Below are 17,366 nucleotides of genomic sequence, written 5' to 3' on the forward strand. Positions count from 1 at the left end.
AAAATTATTCAGCCCCTTTACTTTCAGTGCAGCAAACTCTCTCCAGAAATTCAGTGAAGATCTCTGAATGATCCAATGTTGACCTAAATGACTAATGATGATAAATACAATCCACCTGTGTGTAATCAAGTCTCCGTATAAATGCACCTGCACTGTGATAGTCTCAGAGGTCCGTTAAAAGTGCAGAGAGCATCATGAAGAACAAGGAACACACCAGGCAGGTCCGAGATACTGTTGTGAAGAAGTTTAAAGCCGGATTTGGATGCAAAAAGATTTCCCAAGCTTTAAACATCCCAAGGAGCACTGTGCAAGCGATAATATTGAAATGGAAGGAGTATCAGACCACTGCAAATCTACCAAGACCTGGCCGTCCCTCTAAACTTTCAGCTCATACAAGGAGAAGACTGATCAGAGATGCAGCCAAGAGGCTCATGATCACTCTGGATGAACTGCAGAGATCTACAGCTGAGGTGGGAGACTCTGTCCATAGGACAACAATCAGTCATATATTGCACAAATCTGGCCTTTATGGAAGAGTGGCAAGAAGAAAGCCATTTCTTAAAGATATCCATAAAAAGTGTCGTTTAAAGTTTGCCACAAGACACCTGGGAGACACACCAAACATGTGGAAGAAGGTGCTCTGGTCAGATGAAACCAAAATTGAACTTTTTGGCAACAATGCAAAACGTTATGTTTGGCGTAAAAGCAACACAGCTGAACACACCATCCCCACTGTCAAACATGGTGGTGGCAGCATCATGGTTTGGGCCTGCTTTTCTTCAGCAGGGACAGGGAAGATGGTTAAAATTGATGGGAAGATGGATGGAGCCAAATACAGGACCATTCTGGAAGAAAACCTGATGGAGTCTGCAAAAGACCTGAGACTGGGATGGAGATTTGTCTTCCAACAAGACAATGATCCAAAACATAAAGCAAAATCTACAATGGAATGGTTCAAAAATAAACATATCCAGGTGTTAGAATGGCCAAGTCAAAGTCCAGACCTGAATCCAATCGAGAATCTGTGGAAAGAACTGAAAACTGCTGTTCACAAATGCTCTCCATCAAACCTCACTGAGCTCGAGCTGTTTTGCAAGGAGGAATGGGAAAAAATGTCAGTCTCTCGATGTGCAAAACTGATAGAGACATACCCCAAGCGACTTACAGCTGTAATCGCAGCAAAAGGTGGCGCTATAAAGTATTAACTTAAGGGGGCTGAATAATTTTGCACGCCCAATTTTTCAGTTTTTGATTTGTTAAAAAAGTTTGAAATATCCAATAAATGTCGTTCCACTTCATGATTGTGTCCCACTTGTTGTTGATTCTTCACAAAAAAATACAGTTTTATATCTTTATGTTTGAAACCTGAAATGTGGCAAAAGGTCGCAAAGTTCAAGGGGGCCGAATACTTTCGCAAGGCACTGTAATTCTGTGTATTGATTTTAAGAAAGGCATTGGTGTTTATGGTTAGGTACATTCGTGCAACGATTGTGCTTTTTTCGCAAATGCGCTTTTGTTAAATCATCCCCCGTTTGGCGAAGTTGGCTGTCTTTGTTAGGAAGAAATGGTCTTCGCAACGAGCCAGGCGGCCCAAACTGCTGCATATACCCTGACTCTGTTGCACAGAACGCAAGAGAAGACACAATTTCTCTAGTTAAAAGAAATTCATGTTAGCAGGCAATATAAACTACATTTGCAGGTTAAAAAGATATACTTGTGTATTGATTTTAAGAAAGGCGTTGATGTTTAGGTACACATTGGTGCAGCGACAGTGCTTTTTTCGCGAATGCGCTTGTTAAATCACCCGTTTGGCGAAGTAGGCTGTGATTCAATGATAAATTAACAGGCACCGCATCGATTATATGCAACGCAGAACAAGCTAGATAAACTAGTAATATCATCAACCATGTGTAGTTAACTAGTGATTATGTTAAGATTGATTGTTTTTTTTACAAGACAACTGGTAAGATAACTGGTGGTCAGCCTGCCACGCAGTCTCCTCGTGGAGTGCAATGTAATCGGCCATAATCGGTGTCCAAAAATGCTGATTACCGATTGTTATGAAAACTTGAAAACGTCCCTAATTAATCGGTCATTCCGATTAATCGGTCGACCTCTAGTTCAAAGGCACTTAAACCGTCTGTCTTGCCAATTCACCCTCTGAACGGCACACACACAATCCATTTCACAATTGTCTCAAGGCTTAAAAATCATTTTTTTAACCTGTCATCTCCCCTTTATCTACACTGATTTAACAAGTGGCATCAATAAGGGATCAAAGCTTTCAACTGGATTCACCTGGATTCATGTTTTGTACACTCAGTGTACATTCTCACTCTGTTACTGAGGCAGTGTTGGCGTTTTCTAAACTCTCTCTCCTCCTCTCTGTGGTAATACTACCAGAGCAGCCATCAGTCAGTCAGGTCTGGTGGTGGGTGGCACGCTGCTCAGACTCATCCGTGCTTGATGTATTCTCTCCCTGTCCTGGCATCTCGGGGGAATAACACTTCATACTTCTTACAGTGAGTGGGCAGATAATATGTATGCCAGGGTACTGGCTCTTCCATGGCTTGTTCTATAAACCCAGAGAAGACATCAAACACAGAAATACTCAACTCAAAATGTTGCCAATATTATGCAGGAGTAAGAGGTTCATCATCCAGGGTGTTCTATTGGGTTGCCACCACCATCTGTATTCCATATTCTAGCAGAACGTGTATCTTGATAGAGACCGGGTGGCAGTCAAACACAAAGAGCACTGTAGAAATCAATCTATTTTGGGGATGTTCTTTAAGACAGTCATGCATACCCAGCCAGTCACACTGTGTGACCCTGAGGAGAAAACTGTTTGGAGCACATCCTCCGAGGGCCAAAGACATGCATGACAGGCAGACAGAGAGCAGCATTGAGACTATAACCCTGGTTCCACTGCTCTGTCTCTCTTCTCCTCCCCCTGTAACAAGACCGTCTGTCTGCCGGCGTGGGCAGAGGAAGGAGAAGGGATAGAGGAAGGAGAAGAAAGGGAGGACAGAAGGGTAGAAGATGGATGAAAGAGCTGTGAAATATAAGGAGGGCCCTGCTGCTGATGCATTTCTCGGACCACACACAGCATGCACTCACACAAACACTTGAATTGTTCCAACTTCTCAGGAGTCTTGTGGGAAACCTTAATAATCATATAGGGTCTGGCTGCGTCCAACAAACCCTAAATGTCAGTGCATCCTCCTCAGCCGATCGCTCACCATCACACACACACCACCTATTTCCTCTGCAGGGAGAGGAGCAGGAGTTTAGCATGGCCACAGGCTTTAGAAACATCCCCTGACCTTTACTGGCTCGTCAACACTCGGTCTCTGGCACGCACAGCAGAAGAGACCAGGAAGAGGAAGAGACATCTCCACCCACCTGGAGGATGCCAGATTCTCAGTCTCTGCGGTGATGCCACTTCTGCCCAGGGCTTGCATTGCTAAACATGGCAGACAGGCAGACAAACAGGATACCTGGAAAGAGGAGCTGCACTAACAACAGTGGAGATTGATCTACTAGGCTGACTGTGCTGGAGAGTTCCCCTACTATCATATCCAGTACACACATACACTATATACACAAAAGTATGTGGACACCCATTCAAATTAGTGGATTCGGCTATTTCAGCCACGACCGTAGCATAAACATCGAGCACACCGCCATGCAATCTCCATAGACAAACATTGTCAGTAGAATGGCCTTACTGAAGAGCTCAGTGACTTTTAACGTGGCACCATCATAGGATGCAAGTAATTCCGTTAAATGTCTGCCCTGCTAGAGCTGCCCCGTTCAACTGTAAGTGCTGTTATTGTGAAGTGAAAACGTCTAGGAGCAACAACGACTCAGCCGCAAAGTGGTAGGCCACACAAGCTCACAGAACGGGACTGCTGAGTGCTGAAGAGTGTAAAAATTGTCGGCCCTCGGTTGCAACACTCACTACAGAGTTCCAAACTGCTTCTGGAAGCAACGTTAGCACAAGAACTGTTCGTCGGGAGCTTCATGGAATGGGTTTCCATGGCAGAGCAGCCACACATGCCTAAGATCACCATGCGCAATGCTAAGCATCGGCTGGAGTGGTGCAAAGCTCGCTGCCATTGGACTCTGGAGCAGTGGAAACGTGTTCTCTGGAGTGATGAATCACACTTCACCATCTGGCATTCTGACGGACACATATGTGTTTAGCGGTTGCCAGGGGAACGCTACATTCCCGAATGCATAGTGCCAACTGTAAAGTTTGGTGGAGGAGGAATAATGGTCTGGGGCTATTTTTCATGGTTACGGCTAGACCCCTTAGTTCCAGTGAAGGGAAATCTTAACGCTACAGCATACAATGACATTCTAGACGATTCTGTGCTTCCAACTTTGTGGCTAAAGTTTGGGGAAGGCCCTTTCCTGTTTCAGCATGACAATGCCCAAGTGCACAAAGCGAGGTCCATTCAGAAATGGTTTGTATAGATCAATGTGGAAGAACATGACTGGCCTGCACAGAGCCCTGACCTCAACCCCATCGAACACCTTTGGGATGAATTGTAACGCTGACTACGAGCCAGGCCTAATCGCCCAACATCAGTGCCGACCTCACTAACGCTCGTGGCTGAATGGAAGCAAGTCCCAGCAGCAATGTTCCAACATCTAGTGGAAAGCCTTCCCAGGAGAGTGGAGGCTGTTATAGCAGAAAAGGGGGGGACCAACTCCATATTAATGCCCCTGATTTTGGAATGAGATGTTCGACAAGCAGGTGTTTACATAGTTTTGGTAATGTAGTGTAGCAGGGACAGGACAGGAGTCAGGACAGGGGCCCATTGATTTACACAGCAGGCTTTAGCCACTGAGCCCAATGGAGATGGGAGTGAGATGGAGAGTAGGTGAGGTGGAGAGTTATTGCAGGAGAGAAAGAGTGAGTGAGTGAGTGAAAGTGGGAGTGAGAAAGTTGCTCCTCTCAGCAAACCACAGTTCCCCTCTGTGGTTCCCCTAACGATAGACAGATGTGTCCATCCAGCAAACATCTACAACAACACAGGACACAACACTGCACTTCCTGTTACAGGACACACATTGTATCCCAGACATAGGGCACCGATGAATAGGCACCTTGTTCCGTCCCATTCTGTCTGTAGTTTCACAACAGATCAATACCAGAGGTGAACTGAGGCCCTTTACCACTTTGAATGGAAGACAAGAGCATGAATTATTCAGAAGGCTGCTGGGAATTAAGGAAGAACCAGTTCAAGTTGAGGTCAAACATTACTTCACTCTGTGATCTATTCTAACTTAGCCTGACTGACTGACGGTGTCATCGTTCCAAGGAGTTAGGGAGAGCTCACACCACACTGTCATAACACTACAAGCTAGGCAACATAACAAGCACTTAGGCCAGAGACAAATTGGACAGGGTGCACGTCATGTCACGCCAAGCATCAGTAGGTCTCATTTTAAGGACCACTAATACACTCTGACAGTGTTTCTTTCTGCAAAATGCGACTGACCACAGCAGGCAGAAACTATCTAAATCCCATGCTTCCCTCACACTGTGAAGGCCGCTGAAGCAGGGAGATTCTCTATCTGCCTCGCCCTCTCTCTCCAGGAACCAGTCCCATGAGTTAATATGCCTATATTTAGGCATTCTCTCACAGCAACACCAGCTCTGGTCCTTGGAACCCACTGCTCGTTACCTTCAGCAACACTACCAGGAAAATGGATTCAAACTGACAACTAAACAGTGACTTTTATTGTATTTTATTGTCACATACATCGGATAGGTGAGATACTGTGTTTTATCGTTGTCCATCATAGGCCAGGTAGTATATTTCAAAAATCAACACTACTAGGCTTGTACAAATAAAAACACACATCAATCTGAGTTGTCTGTATGAGCCTTTTTACAGACTGACTGCCAGACTTTGGTATTTTCCCACAATATCAACCCAGGCAGGGAGGGAGTTGATGACATGAGCCGAGTTGCCAGAGAGTCTCTCGTCTGTCTGCACAGTTACAACCCTGTAAAACACTGACAGTAAAAAAGGCTTTGTAATAACAGCGTGCGTCGTAAAGGAAGCACCTAACACCAGTAGCAGAGCGGGCTGTAGAATACGCATTCATCCAGTGAAAGAGAGAATACATAACATACCAATGCTATGACAACACCGCATACTCACGTCTCCTAACGCTGTGAAGCACAGCGAGAGGGAGAGCTTCAGCTCCACTAATGAGAGCCCCCTCTGAAGACGAGGCGTTGTCTTCTCAGAGACGTGCAGCCAGTGTGTGTGTGTGTGTGTTCGTGCGCTTGTGTGTGTCAAGTCATAAGGTTGCGCTGCTGGAAAAGAGCATGGCTGTCTAGGCTGAGGACGGACGGGAGCGGCCAGCCACTTACACACCCAGCCCAAGAAATACAGCCTGTAAACGTGAGGAATGAGCCCTGGCGTGGGTGTGCGAGTGTGTGTGTGCGTGCGCGTGACAGAGAGAGATGGAAAGGGAGATGGTAGAGATGGTGAAAGAGCCCAGAAAGATTCATGTGAGATAAGTCACAGAGAGGAAGATGAGCGAGGGGGGGGTCAAGGACTATAAAGGTGAAGGCAGAGATAAAACAAAAAGAGTGAGTCTGAAGCAGAGTAAGATGCCTACTCAGATCTGCTTTAATGTGTCTGCATGTCATCCAGCCACGGCATGACTGGAGTATTGGGCAACAGTGGGAACCAGAGCGAGAGCGGGAATGAGGGAGAGGTGGAAGGAGTGGAGGGAATAAGGGAGTGAGAGAGAGAAAGAACCTGACAGTCAAGAGTATGCAATCCACATGACATTTAACTCTCTCTCCTCACTATGGGAAAAGCCAGTGACCTTTCTCTCAGTGGGTTAAATCTGGCATTTCTGACAAAGGACCTCTAGTCAGTATTCTAGCCAGGTTAATGTATGGGCAGCATCAATCAGAACCGGAGATTTCATAAACTGGAGGGGTGCTCAGTCTGTGCTTGGGGGTGGAAGGGTAGTGAGCCCTAACATGGTCCTAAAATCACCATTGTGGGATAGCTGGATTCAGAGGTTTATATTAAGAACAGATAAATAGAAAGATCTGTCGATGTAGACAGCAGCGAATCACTGCTTGGCTCACCACTACAGTTACACCCTTGGATCTGGGCAAGAGGCAGTTTTTGTTTGGACGCTGCCAATGACAGACATGGGCATGGTAGGTGATCCTGGGATGAACTACAGAGCTGATAGAGGGACTGTGCTGTAGGATCATGGGAAATGGGAGATGTAGTTTTGAAGATGTGATGGGCTCACAAGGTCCCACAGCCTTCAGTTTGTTTATTCTCTAAAAACAATCATTTTATAATTTGCCCAAATGAGGAGTGTTGTTGTTCAAAGCCGGTGCATCTTTCCCTCGATCCTGAATAGTCTCACAGTCCCTGATGCTGAAAAACATCTCCACAGCATGATGCTGCCACCACCATGCTTCACCGTATGGATGGTGCAAGGTTTCCTTCAGACGTGACGCTTGGCATTCAGGCCAAAGCGCTAAATCTTGGTTTCATCAGACCAGAGAATCTAGTTTTTCCATGGTCAGAGTTTCTAGGTGCCTTTTGGCAAACTCCAAGCGGGCTATCATGTGCCTTTTACTGAGTGGCGGCTTCTGGCCTGCAGAGAGCCCTAACCTCAACCCTCTACCATAAAGGCCTGATTAGTAGAGTGCTGCAGAGATGGTTGTCCTTCTGGAAGGATCTCCCAACTCCACAGAGGAAACGCTGGAGCTCTGTCAGAGTGACCTTCAGGTTCTTGGTTACCTCCCTGACCAAGGCCCTTCTCCCCCGATTGCTCAGTTTGGCCGTCTTGGTGGTTCCAAACTTCTTCCATTTAAGAATGATGGAGGCCACTGTGTTCTTGGGGACCTTCAATGCTGCAGACATTTTTTGGTATACTTCCCCAGACCTGTGCCTCGACACAATCCTGTCTCGGAGCTCTACGGATAATTCCTTCAACCTCACGGCTGGGTTGTTGCTCTGACATGCACTGTCAACTGTGGGACCTTATATAGACAGGTGTGTGCCTTTCCAAATCATGTCCAATCAATTGAATTCTACAGCTAATCAAGCTGTAAAAACATCAAGGATGATCAATGGAAACAGGATGCACCTGAGCTCAATTTTGAGTCTCACAGCGAAGAGTCTGAACATCATGTAAATAAGGTATTTGTTTTTTATTTGTAATACATTTGCAACAAAAAAAATGTAAACCTGTTGTCGCTTTTTCAGTATGGGGTATTGTTTGTAGATTGATGAGGAAAAACCTTTATTTAATCGATTTTAGAATAAGGCTGTAATGTAACAAAATGTGGAAAAAGTCAAAAGTCTAAATTGTTTCCGGATGCACTGTATGTGACCTGCCAGGGGCAAAATGGAACACAGCTACCCCTGAGGGAGAGGCATCAGTCAGACAACAAGACCACTGGTCTTGGCCTAGCAGTTGGAGGTCAAGGTGAGAGGGAGGGGTGGATGTACAGAGGAGGGAACATGAAAGAAGGAGGGAGGGAGGAAAAGGAGGAGGGCGTGTGAGACGTGTGGGAGGGAGGATTAAGAAGAAGGGAGAAAGAGGAAATGTGACAAAGAGCGAATAGAGAGAGGTCTCCTTACCGATCTGTCTCTCCAGGTCAGCAGCTTCATCAGGCGTTGCTCGGGGCAGGACCCCTGGGTCACTGAAGCTGGTCCTGAAGAGAGTCCCCAGCACAAAGACAAAAAGCACCCCCCCTATCACTGGGATGGCTGGGGTGATCTGCATCGACAGGAACGGACAGCTAGGGTAGAACACGAGAGAGAAAGGACCAGAGTCAGACTCATACAAATCTTCAGTATACTGTAGTATTCAGAGCAGGCTGCACCAAGCCAAACACATGACCATCACTAGAAACAGCGGCGTATGTTCACAGGACAGGAAAAAGTGTTGGGTCGGAACTGGGTAGAATTATCCTCCACACCAAGCTCAATTTCAAAGCAGAGAGTAGATATTAGATACGGAGACTCATCACCTCTTATCTAAAAACGTTATTTTTCATCTTATAGCCTAACTAGACGATTGGCTATAAAAGGCCTGGGGAAAGTTGTGTAATTTAAATAAAACCAGAGAGGAAGAGGTAAACTTGAGGCTACTCTGGGGAATTTGCATGCAAGACAGCATAACAAGACACATGCGCACCACAGTTTTTTTTACGCCTGACACCTCTCTCGCCTCAGGAGTATTCATTACTCCGATTACGTTGCAAAACATTTGTTAAAGACGAAAGCAAACGGAACGAAGCATCTGAATTTGTCCAATAGCCCAACTTGACTCATCACGCTCTATCCACTCCTTGAGCGGGCCGGGTGCCTGCAGGCTGACCCCGGTCACCAGTTGAATAGTGTTTCCTCCTACAGCATTGGTGCGGCTTTTCCAGGTTAAGCTGGCTGGTGTTAAGGAGCGCGGTTAGGCGTGTCATGTTTCGGAGGACGCATGACTCCACCTTCGCTTCTCCCGAGGCCGTTGGGGAGGTGCAGCAACGAGACAAGATCGAAATTGGGGAGACAAATGGGGGTAAATATAAAAAGAAAATACTGAAAGGCAAAGGAGAGCAAGTCTTGTATGACAATACTTTGAGAAGTAAATTTTTTGTATTATTATTTTGAATCAGGGAGTCATACTGAGACCAAGGTATCTTTTACAGATGAGCCCTGAATTACAGAAATGACAGAAAACACAGACATCAAAATATAAATACCAAATGCAAGCAGAAAGGAAAACACTGTCATAAATCACAAAGACATTCATCAGTAATAAGGTCCGCAATCAGTTTTCTGAATTGCCATAGAGACAATGCTTGGGATGAGTTGGACTGTAGAGTGAAGGACAAACAAGCCAACAAGTGCTCAGTATATGTGGGATCTCCTTCAAGACTGTTGGAAAAGTATTCCAGGTGAAACTTGAGAGAAATGCCAAGAGTGTGCAAAGCTGTCATAGAAAATAGTACAAATAAAGAAAAACCCTTGAATGAGTAGGTGTACAAACTTTTGACTGGTACTGTATATACAGTGCATTCAGAAACTATTCAGACCCCTTGTCTTTTTCCACATTTTGTTACATTACAGCCTCAGTCTAAAATGTATTCAATTATTTTTCCCCCCTCATAAATCTCCATACAATACTCCATAATGACAAGGCAAAACAGGTTTTTACAAATGTTTACAAAAAAAAAACTATTACTATAAAAACTATTGTTTCTCATGGTCTGAGTTCTTTTGGCAAACTCCAGGCTGGCTGTCATGTGCCTTTTTACTGGGGAGTGGCTTCCATAAAGGCCTGATTGGTGGAGTGCTGCAGAGATGGTTGTCCTTCTGGAAGGTTCTTCCATCTCCACAGTGGAACTCTGGAGCTCTGTCAGAGTGACCATCGGGTTCTTGGTCCAAGGCCTTTCTCCTGATTGCTCAGTTTGGTTAGGCGGCCAGCTCTAGGAAGATTCTGAGTGGTTACAAACTTCCCCCATTTAAGAATGATGGAGGCCACTGTGTTCTTGCTGCAGAAATTGTTTGGTACCATTCCACAGATCTGTGCCTTGACACAATCCTGTCTCGGAGCACTACGGACATTTCCTTCAACCTCATTGCATGTCAGAACAAAAACCAAGCCATGTCAACTGTTGGATCTTATATAGACAGGTGTGTGCCTTTCCAAATCATGTCCAATCATATAATTTACCACAGGTGGACTCCAATGAAGTTGTAGAAACATCTCAAGGATGATCAATGGAAACAGGATGCACCTGAGCTCAATTTGGAGGCTCATAGCAAAGGGTTTGAATACTTACGTACATTCGGTTTATTAGGTTTTATTTTTATACATTTGCTAAATAAAAAACAGTTTTTGCTTTGTCATTATGGGGTAGTGTGTGTAGACTGATGAAGGAAAATAGTAACGTAACAAAATGGAGAAAAAGTCAAGGGGACCGAGTACTTCCCGAATGCACTGTATATACAGTATCAAACACGGGGCCATTCTTACTAATCTGCTAGAGAATCCGTTCGGATTTAAGTCTAGTTTTTGTATGAATAAAGCCTTTAGTGAGAGGGCCAATGCTTTAATATTGAATCATTTCTGCCCTCAGAATTCATATTGATTATATAAATAGGCCCATTTCATTCTGTCTGGCTTGCCGTTCCAAAGAAATAATATTTGCTTATATAATCATTTTAAAAGTCATTTTTTAGTAGGTAGGGCCATAAGTGAATAGGGATAAGACAAAATAATTAAATCAGGGGGATTTTTCCACAAATAGACAAGTGTGGGACACTTTTTGTTATGTCCAGAAAACCCGATTTAACACCATCAGTATATAACACATTGAGTTCTATCTGTCATGTCATTTTGAAAACTGTTGAATACGGGAAGGTCTAGGTCAATTGAGGAAAGCTTCTGAATTAGCAGTGAGTGATCAACAGTATTGAAGGCCTTTGACAGATCAATGAAGCGGGCAGCACAATGTTACCTTTTATCCATAAAGTTAACCACATATTTTAGAACCTGGGATGTAGCAGAGATATTGCTATGATCACTGAGGGATGTAAGGAGGAAGGACTTCACCTGATCAGACTTGTAAAAAACGGTTAATGAGTCACACACGTCAACAAATGCCATTCACAAATAACAAATCACTTAACATTGAACTGTGCCCAAATTGTTCCATTCACAACACAGAAGGAGAAGTGATCCTAAACCTCCATTATTGTCTCTCAGAAAGGATGAATTGTTGTGAGGGGGCTAGATGACATGCGATAGGGTCCAGCGAGGCGAGAGGGCTCCATTATTCCATTAGTATGATATTCAACAGCAGGAGGGGGAAATGCCTGCGATGAGAGGACAAGCATTACTGCCGTTCAGAGCACTTAAGCTACTCTCATTCATTGATTGTTGTATGAAAATCAATTCCAAGCAAAAACACACTTGATCATAAAGACCTGGCTAGGGCCTCTAAAAGGCAGTGATAGTGATAGGTTGATGAGAGTGACAAGTGGGAGAGAGGTGACATACATCCTTTCGCGTATGTGGATTTAGAGATGTGTTAAGAGAGGTGAGAGCAGGCTATCTTTAGTCATGTTTGCCATCTGTTAGTTACGGCACTATGTGAGAACCAGGAAACATAGCATACTAGGCAAAGATACTGTGAAGCAGGGAGCTGTGGTGGTTGACTATCCAGCAGAGTTATGGCAGAGGCCTGTTACTTCCAAGCGGATATAAGTCATCCTGAATGTATCACCATCACCTCCCTCCAGATGGCAACACCTTGGAAGCCTGGCCATACCCGCTGTGCAGAGCCAGTGCCAGGACTGGAGCCAGCACTCCCACCAACCTGGCCACACTATTAATAAGTATGTCATTCTGGGCTTTGGTGCTTAAGTGGAGGATGGGAGTCCAAAGCTGAAGCCCAGTAGAGCTAAGGATCCATCAATGTTCTAACTGGCTGGCTGGTAAAAATGTAACCATCTCAGGTTTCAGATTATGTTTCGTCGACTAGCCAAAATGAATGCAGCCAAAACTAAAGGAACCTTGGCCAGGAGGTGAGAGGAGTGTATTGACGGCCAAATTGCGGGTGTGACAGTCTTCCGATCCACGGTCTTTTCCGGTTCTGTGTATCAGGTGTCTGCGTGCCGGGACTGCTGGCCTGCCCCTAAGGTACACCCTGGTCCTTGCCAATCTCATTCCAACGCTCCCATCCCTCGGTGGGGCTGCTGCCAGGGTCCATGGGACACTACATTATGAAGGCTTTATTAATACCACAACTGGGCAGCAGTTGCTGCCTGCAGCTGGCTAACATGCCAAACCTGGACCTACTATAGAAAGTGACCAAGTAATAGAGACAAAGTGAGAGTAGCTCCCGTTTCACTAAGTTCCCAGAACTGCAGAGAAAAATGAGCTCTCACAGAAAGCGAGGGTAAAAGTAGAGGTGTGTGGATGAAACCGTGTGGTCGTGTTTTTTGATGACTTGAAACTCAACTGATAGTTATTTTATTTTCTAAGACTTGGCTGATGACTTGAAATGATCTGACCAGGTTTTGTAACGTTTCGTCACTCATTTTGTGGCACAGAGTCTCTGTGGATTACTCTCCATGCAGCCAGAGACAGTATCGCACAGAGTTTCTGTGGATTACTCTCCACGCAGCCAGAGACAGTATCGCACAGAGTTTCTGTGGATTACTCTCCACGCAGCCAGAGACAGTATCGCACAGAGTTTCTGTGGATTACTCTCCACGCAGCCAGAGACAGTATCGCACAGAGTTTCTGTGGATTACTCTCCACGCAGCCAGAGACAGTATCGCACAGAGTTTCTGTGGATTACTCTCCACGCAGCCAGAGACAGCATCGCACAGAGTTTCTGTGGATTACTCTCCACGCAGTCAGAGACAGTATCGCACAGAGTTTCTGTGGATTACTCTCCACGCAGCCAGAGACAGTATCGCACAGAGTTTCTGTGGATTACTCACCACGCAGCCAGAGACAGTATCGCACAGAGTTTCTATGGATTACTCCCCACGCAGCCAGAGACAGTATCGCACAGAGTTTCTGTGGATTACTCTCCACGCAGCCAGAGACAGTATCGCACAGAGTTTCTGAGGATTACTCTCCACGCAGTCAGAGACAGTATCGCACAGAGTTTCTGTGGATTACTCTCCACGCAGCCAGAGACAGTATCGCACAGAGTTTCTGTGGATTACTCTCCACGCAGTCAGAGACAGTATCGCACAGAGTTTCTGTGGATTACTCTCCACGCAGCCAGAGACAGTATCGCACAGAGTTTCTGTGGATTACTCTCCACGCAGCCAGAGACAGTATCGCAGAGTTTCTGTGGATTACTCTCCACGCAGTCAGAGACAGTATCGCACTTGCAAAAAAACAGATTGGCTAGTGAAATGTACACTCAACCCTCTGACTGGACTAGCAAACTATCAATCAACACAGGTCGGGTAAGCTAGAGCAGTAAGAAGGTTCTGGGAGGTTGCAAGTGTGAAACTGAAATCAAGAAAAATGTATTCATTGCATAGATATTTACAACCATTTGTATTTTATATTTCTACCTTTGCTTATTCGATCTGGTCACTAACATAGGCCTATGGCATGAACACCAAATTCTTGTTTAAAAAAAAAACATCTAATCTGTGCTTCAGAACCAAAAAGTTGCTATTCTGGACTGTTGACCAGTCATCAGCGTTGGTGCGCAAAGGAAACGCACACTCAAATTAGTGACCAGAAAGCGTTTGTTAAAAAACAAACAAATTAAAAACAGAATAGCCTATACCTAGCTACTGTAAGTTATCCATATAAAGTAGCATTTAGCAATTGGCTACAGACGCACCTTTGCCACAACAATAGTCTGGCTACCTGATGACTTCATTGATAATTTTCCATATTTCCAATAGGCCTTGTTTGGGTGGGTTATAATTAATATTCCTCAGTGATGGAATTGGCTATATGTCTAAAGATATCGTCGCACTACCTTCAATACTTATGGGAAGAAGATGTCATTTATTTGCCAGAATATGTTACAATATTTCTGAGGAAAAAGTCCACAGACAGATCATGCTTTCCATCCGATCCTGCAGCCACGGTTTGATCCTTCTTGGTCTGGACTCCAGAGAAGTGACAATGTGACATGATATCCCTTGTTTCTATTAACTCAGCCCAAAATGCACGTTTATTTCTGGATCTTGCATCTTGTGCGCGTGTGCTCATCCTGTGCATGTGCCGGGGTCGCATGCTTTGAACCACTCCTTTTTGGGGATCGCAGGTAAAAAAGTTTGAAAACCACCGAGCTTGTGAACAGATTGGTGATTTGTTGTACAGCTATAGGATCGGGTGCAGATCAATCGTAAGGAGAGAGGATTGCCATAAATGAACATGCACCAAAAATAATATGTGATCAAGAATATGAACTGTTTACCTTGCAAGCTCACCAGAGAGCTTTTGGTATGTCAACATTGCTTGAAATGTATAATTGACTTATGAAGCTTGCATTTGGAATTTGTTGTAGACAAAATAATGAAAAGGGCTGTCTGTTAGCCTCAATAAATATACAAAAATGTGTAGCTGAACAAGTCATTGCCTGTATAGATTTTACTTTACTTCAGACTTAACTTTGGGGACTTGCTCTTAGAATGCACGACTTTGCACTTGACTCGAGTCTCGAACCAATCTACAGGGGACTTGACTTGAGACTTGGACCTTGTGAGTTGAGACTAAGGCTGTTAAAGTGACCGTATTACCGCCATGCCGGCGGTCACGAGTCATGACGGCAGTCAAATTCCACATGACCGATTAGTCATGGTAATTAGGCTCCTCTAAGCTCTGATGCTGCTGATGGTAATTAGTAGCCTACCACACTTGATAACTGCCTGGTACTCAGCACTCTATTGTCCCTCCAAATCACTCTGACAACGCAAATGTAATCAAAAATCTAATCAAACACTTAATGAGTGCCCATGAGTTGCACAACATTTCTAAAGGCTATGCAATTGCGTGAGAAATCACAGTTTTTTTGGGATCTTCCTCTTTTTAATATAGCCATCAGCTTTCTAAAGGATAGGCCTACTATATTTACAGTGCCTTGCGAAAGTATTCGGCCCCCTTGAACTTTGCGACCTTTTGCCACATTTCAGGCTTCAAACATAAAGATATAAAACTGTATTTTTTTGTGAAGAATCAACAACAAGTGGGACACAATCATGAAGTGGAACGACATTTATTGGATATTTCAAACTTTTTTAACAAATCAAAAACTGAAAAATTGGGCGTGCAAAATTATTCAGCCCCCTTAAGTTAATACTTTGTAGCGCCACCTTTTGCTGCGATTACAGCTGTAAGTCGCTTGGGGTATGTCTCTATCATTTTTCACATCGAGAGACTGAAATTTTTTCCCATTCCTCCTTGCAAAACAGCTCAAGCTCAGTGAGGTTGGATGGAGAGCATTTGTGAACAGCAGTTTTCAGTTCTTTCCACAGATTCTCGATTGGATTCAGGTCTGGACTTTGACTTGGCCATTCTAACACCTGGATATGTTTATTTTTGAACCATTCCATTGTAGATTTTGCTTTATGTTTTGGATCATTGTCTTGTTGGAAGACAAATCTCCGTCCCAGTCTCAGGTCTTTTGCAGACTCCATCAGGTTTTCTTCCAGAATGGTCCTGTATTTGGCTCCATCCATCTTCTAATCAATTGTAACCATCTTCCCTGTCCCTGCTGAAGAAAAGCAGGCCCAAACCATGATGCTGCCACCACCATGTTTGACAGTGGGGATGGTGTGTTCAGCTGTGTTGCTTTTAAGCCAAACATAACGTTTTGCATTGTTGCCAAAAAGTTCAATTTTGGTTTCATCTGACCAGAGCACCTTCTTCCACATGTATGGTGTGTCTCCCAGGTGGCTTGTGGCAAACTTTAAACGGCACTTTTTATAGATATCTTTAAGAAATGGATTTCTTCTTGCCACTCTTCCATAAAGGCCAGATTTGTGCAATATACGACTGATTGTTGTCCTATGGACAGAGTCTCCCACCTCAGCTGTAGAACTCTGCAGTTCATCCAGAGTGATCATGGGCCTCTTGGCTGCATCTCTGATCAGTCTTCTCCTTGTATGAGCTGAAAGTTTAGAGGGACGGCCAGGTCTTGGTAGATTTGCAGTGGTCTGATACTCCTTCCATTTCAATATTATCACTTGCACAGTGCTCCTTGGGATGTTTAAAGCTTGGGAAATCTTTTTGTATCCAAATCCGGCTTTAAACTTCTTCACAACAGTATCTCGGACCTGCCTGGTGTGTTCCTTGTTCTTCATGATGCTCTCTGCGCTTTTAACGGACCTCTGAGACTATCACAGTGCAGGTGCATTTATACGGAGACTTGATTACACACAGGTGGATTGTATTTATCATCATTAGTCATTTAGGTCAACATTGGATCATTCAGAGATCCTCACTGAACTTCTGGAGAGAGTTTGCTGCACTGAAAGTAAAGGGGCTGAATAATTTTGCACGCCCAATTTTTCAGTTTTTGATTTGTTAAAAAAGTTTGAAATATCCAATAAATGTCGTTCCACTTCATGATTGTGTCACACTTGTTGTTGATTCTTCACAAAAAAAATACAGTTTTATATCTTTATGTTTGAAGCCTGAAATGTGGCAAAAGGTCGCAAAGTTCAAGGGGGCCGAATACTTTCGCAAGGCACTGTATTTATCAACTTTCCTAATATTAAGCACATTGATTCACTTTACAACAGGTGTATAGCCTACCTGGCTGGCATGAAAATGAACTATGGGAAAAGCGTCCTCCATTCGCTATT

At 44.3% G+C, this 17,366-nt stretch overlaps 1 protein-coding gene across 4 annotated transcripts in view; it reads right to left on the minus strand.

Moving 5' to 3' along the window:
- LOC110505399 (probable palmitoyltransferase ZDHHC14) overlaps positions 1 to 17,366 on the minus strand; it is a 101,411-nt gene that overhangs the window by 42,752 nt on the left and 41,293 nt on the right. For all 4 annotated transcript variants that reach the window (XM_021584596.2, XM_021584595.2, XM_021584594.2 and 1 more), the window contains one exon: positions 8,652 to 8,812. In XM_021584596.2, the coding sequence (XP_021440271.2) occupies positions 8,652 to 8,812 (161 nt within the window). The remainder of the gene's footprint in view (positions 1 to 8,651; positions 8,813 to 17,366) is intronic.

Source organism: Oncorhynchus mykiss, chromosome 25 (genome assembly GCF_013265735.2).
Source record: "Oncorhynchus mykiss isolate Arlee chromosome 25, USDA_OmykA_1.1, whole genome shotgun sequence".
Lineage (NCBI taxonomy): Eukaryota > Metazoa > Chordata > Actinopteri > Salmoniformes > Salmonidae > Oncorhynchus > Oncorhynchus mykiss.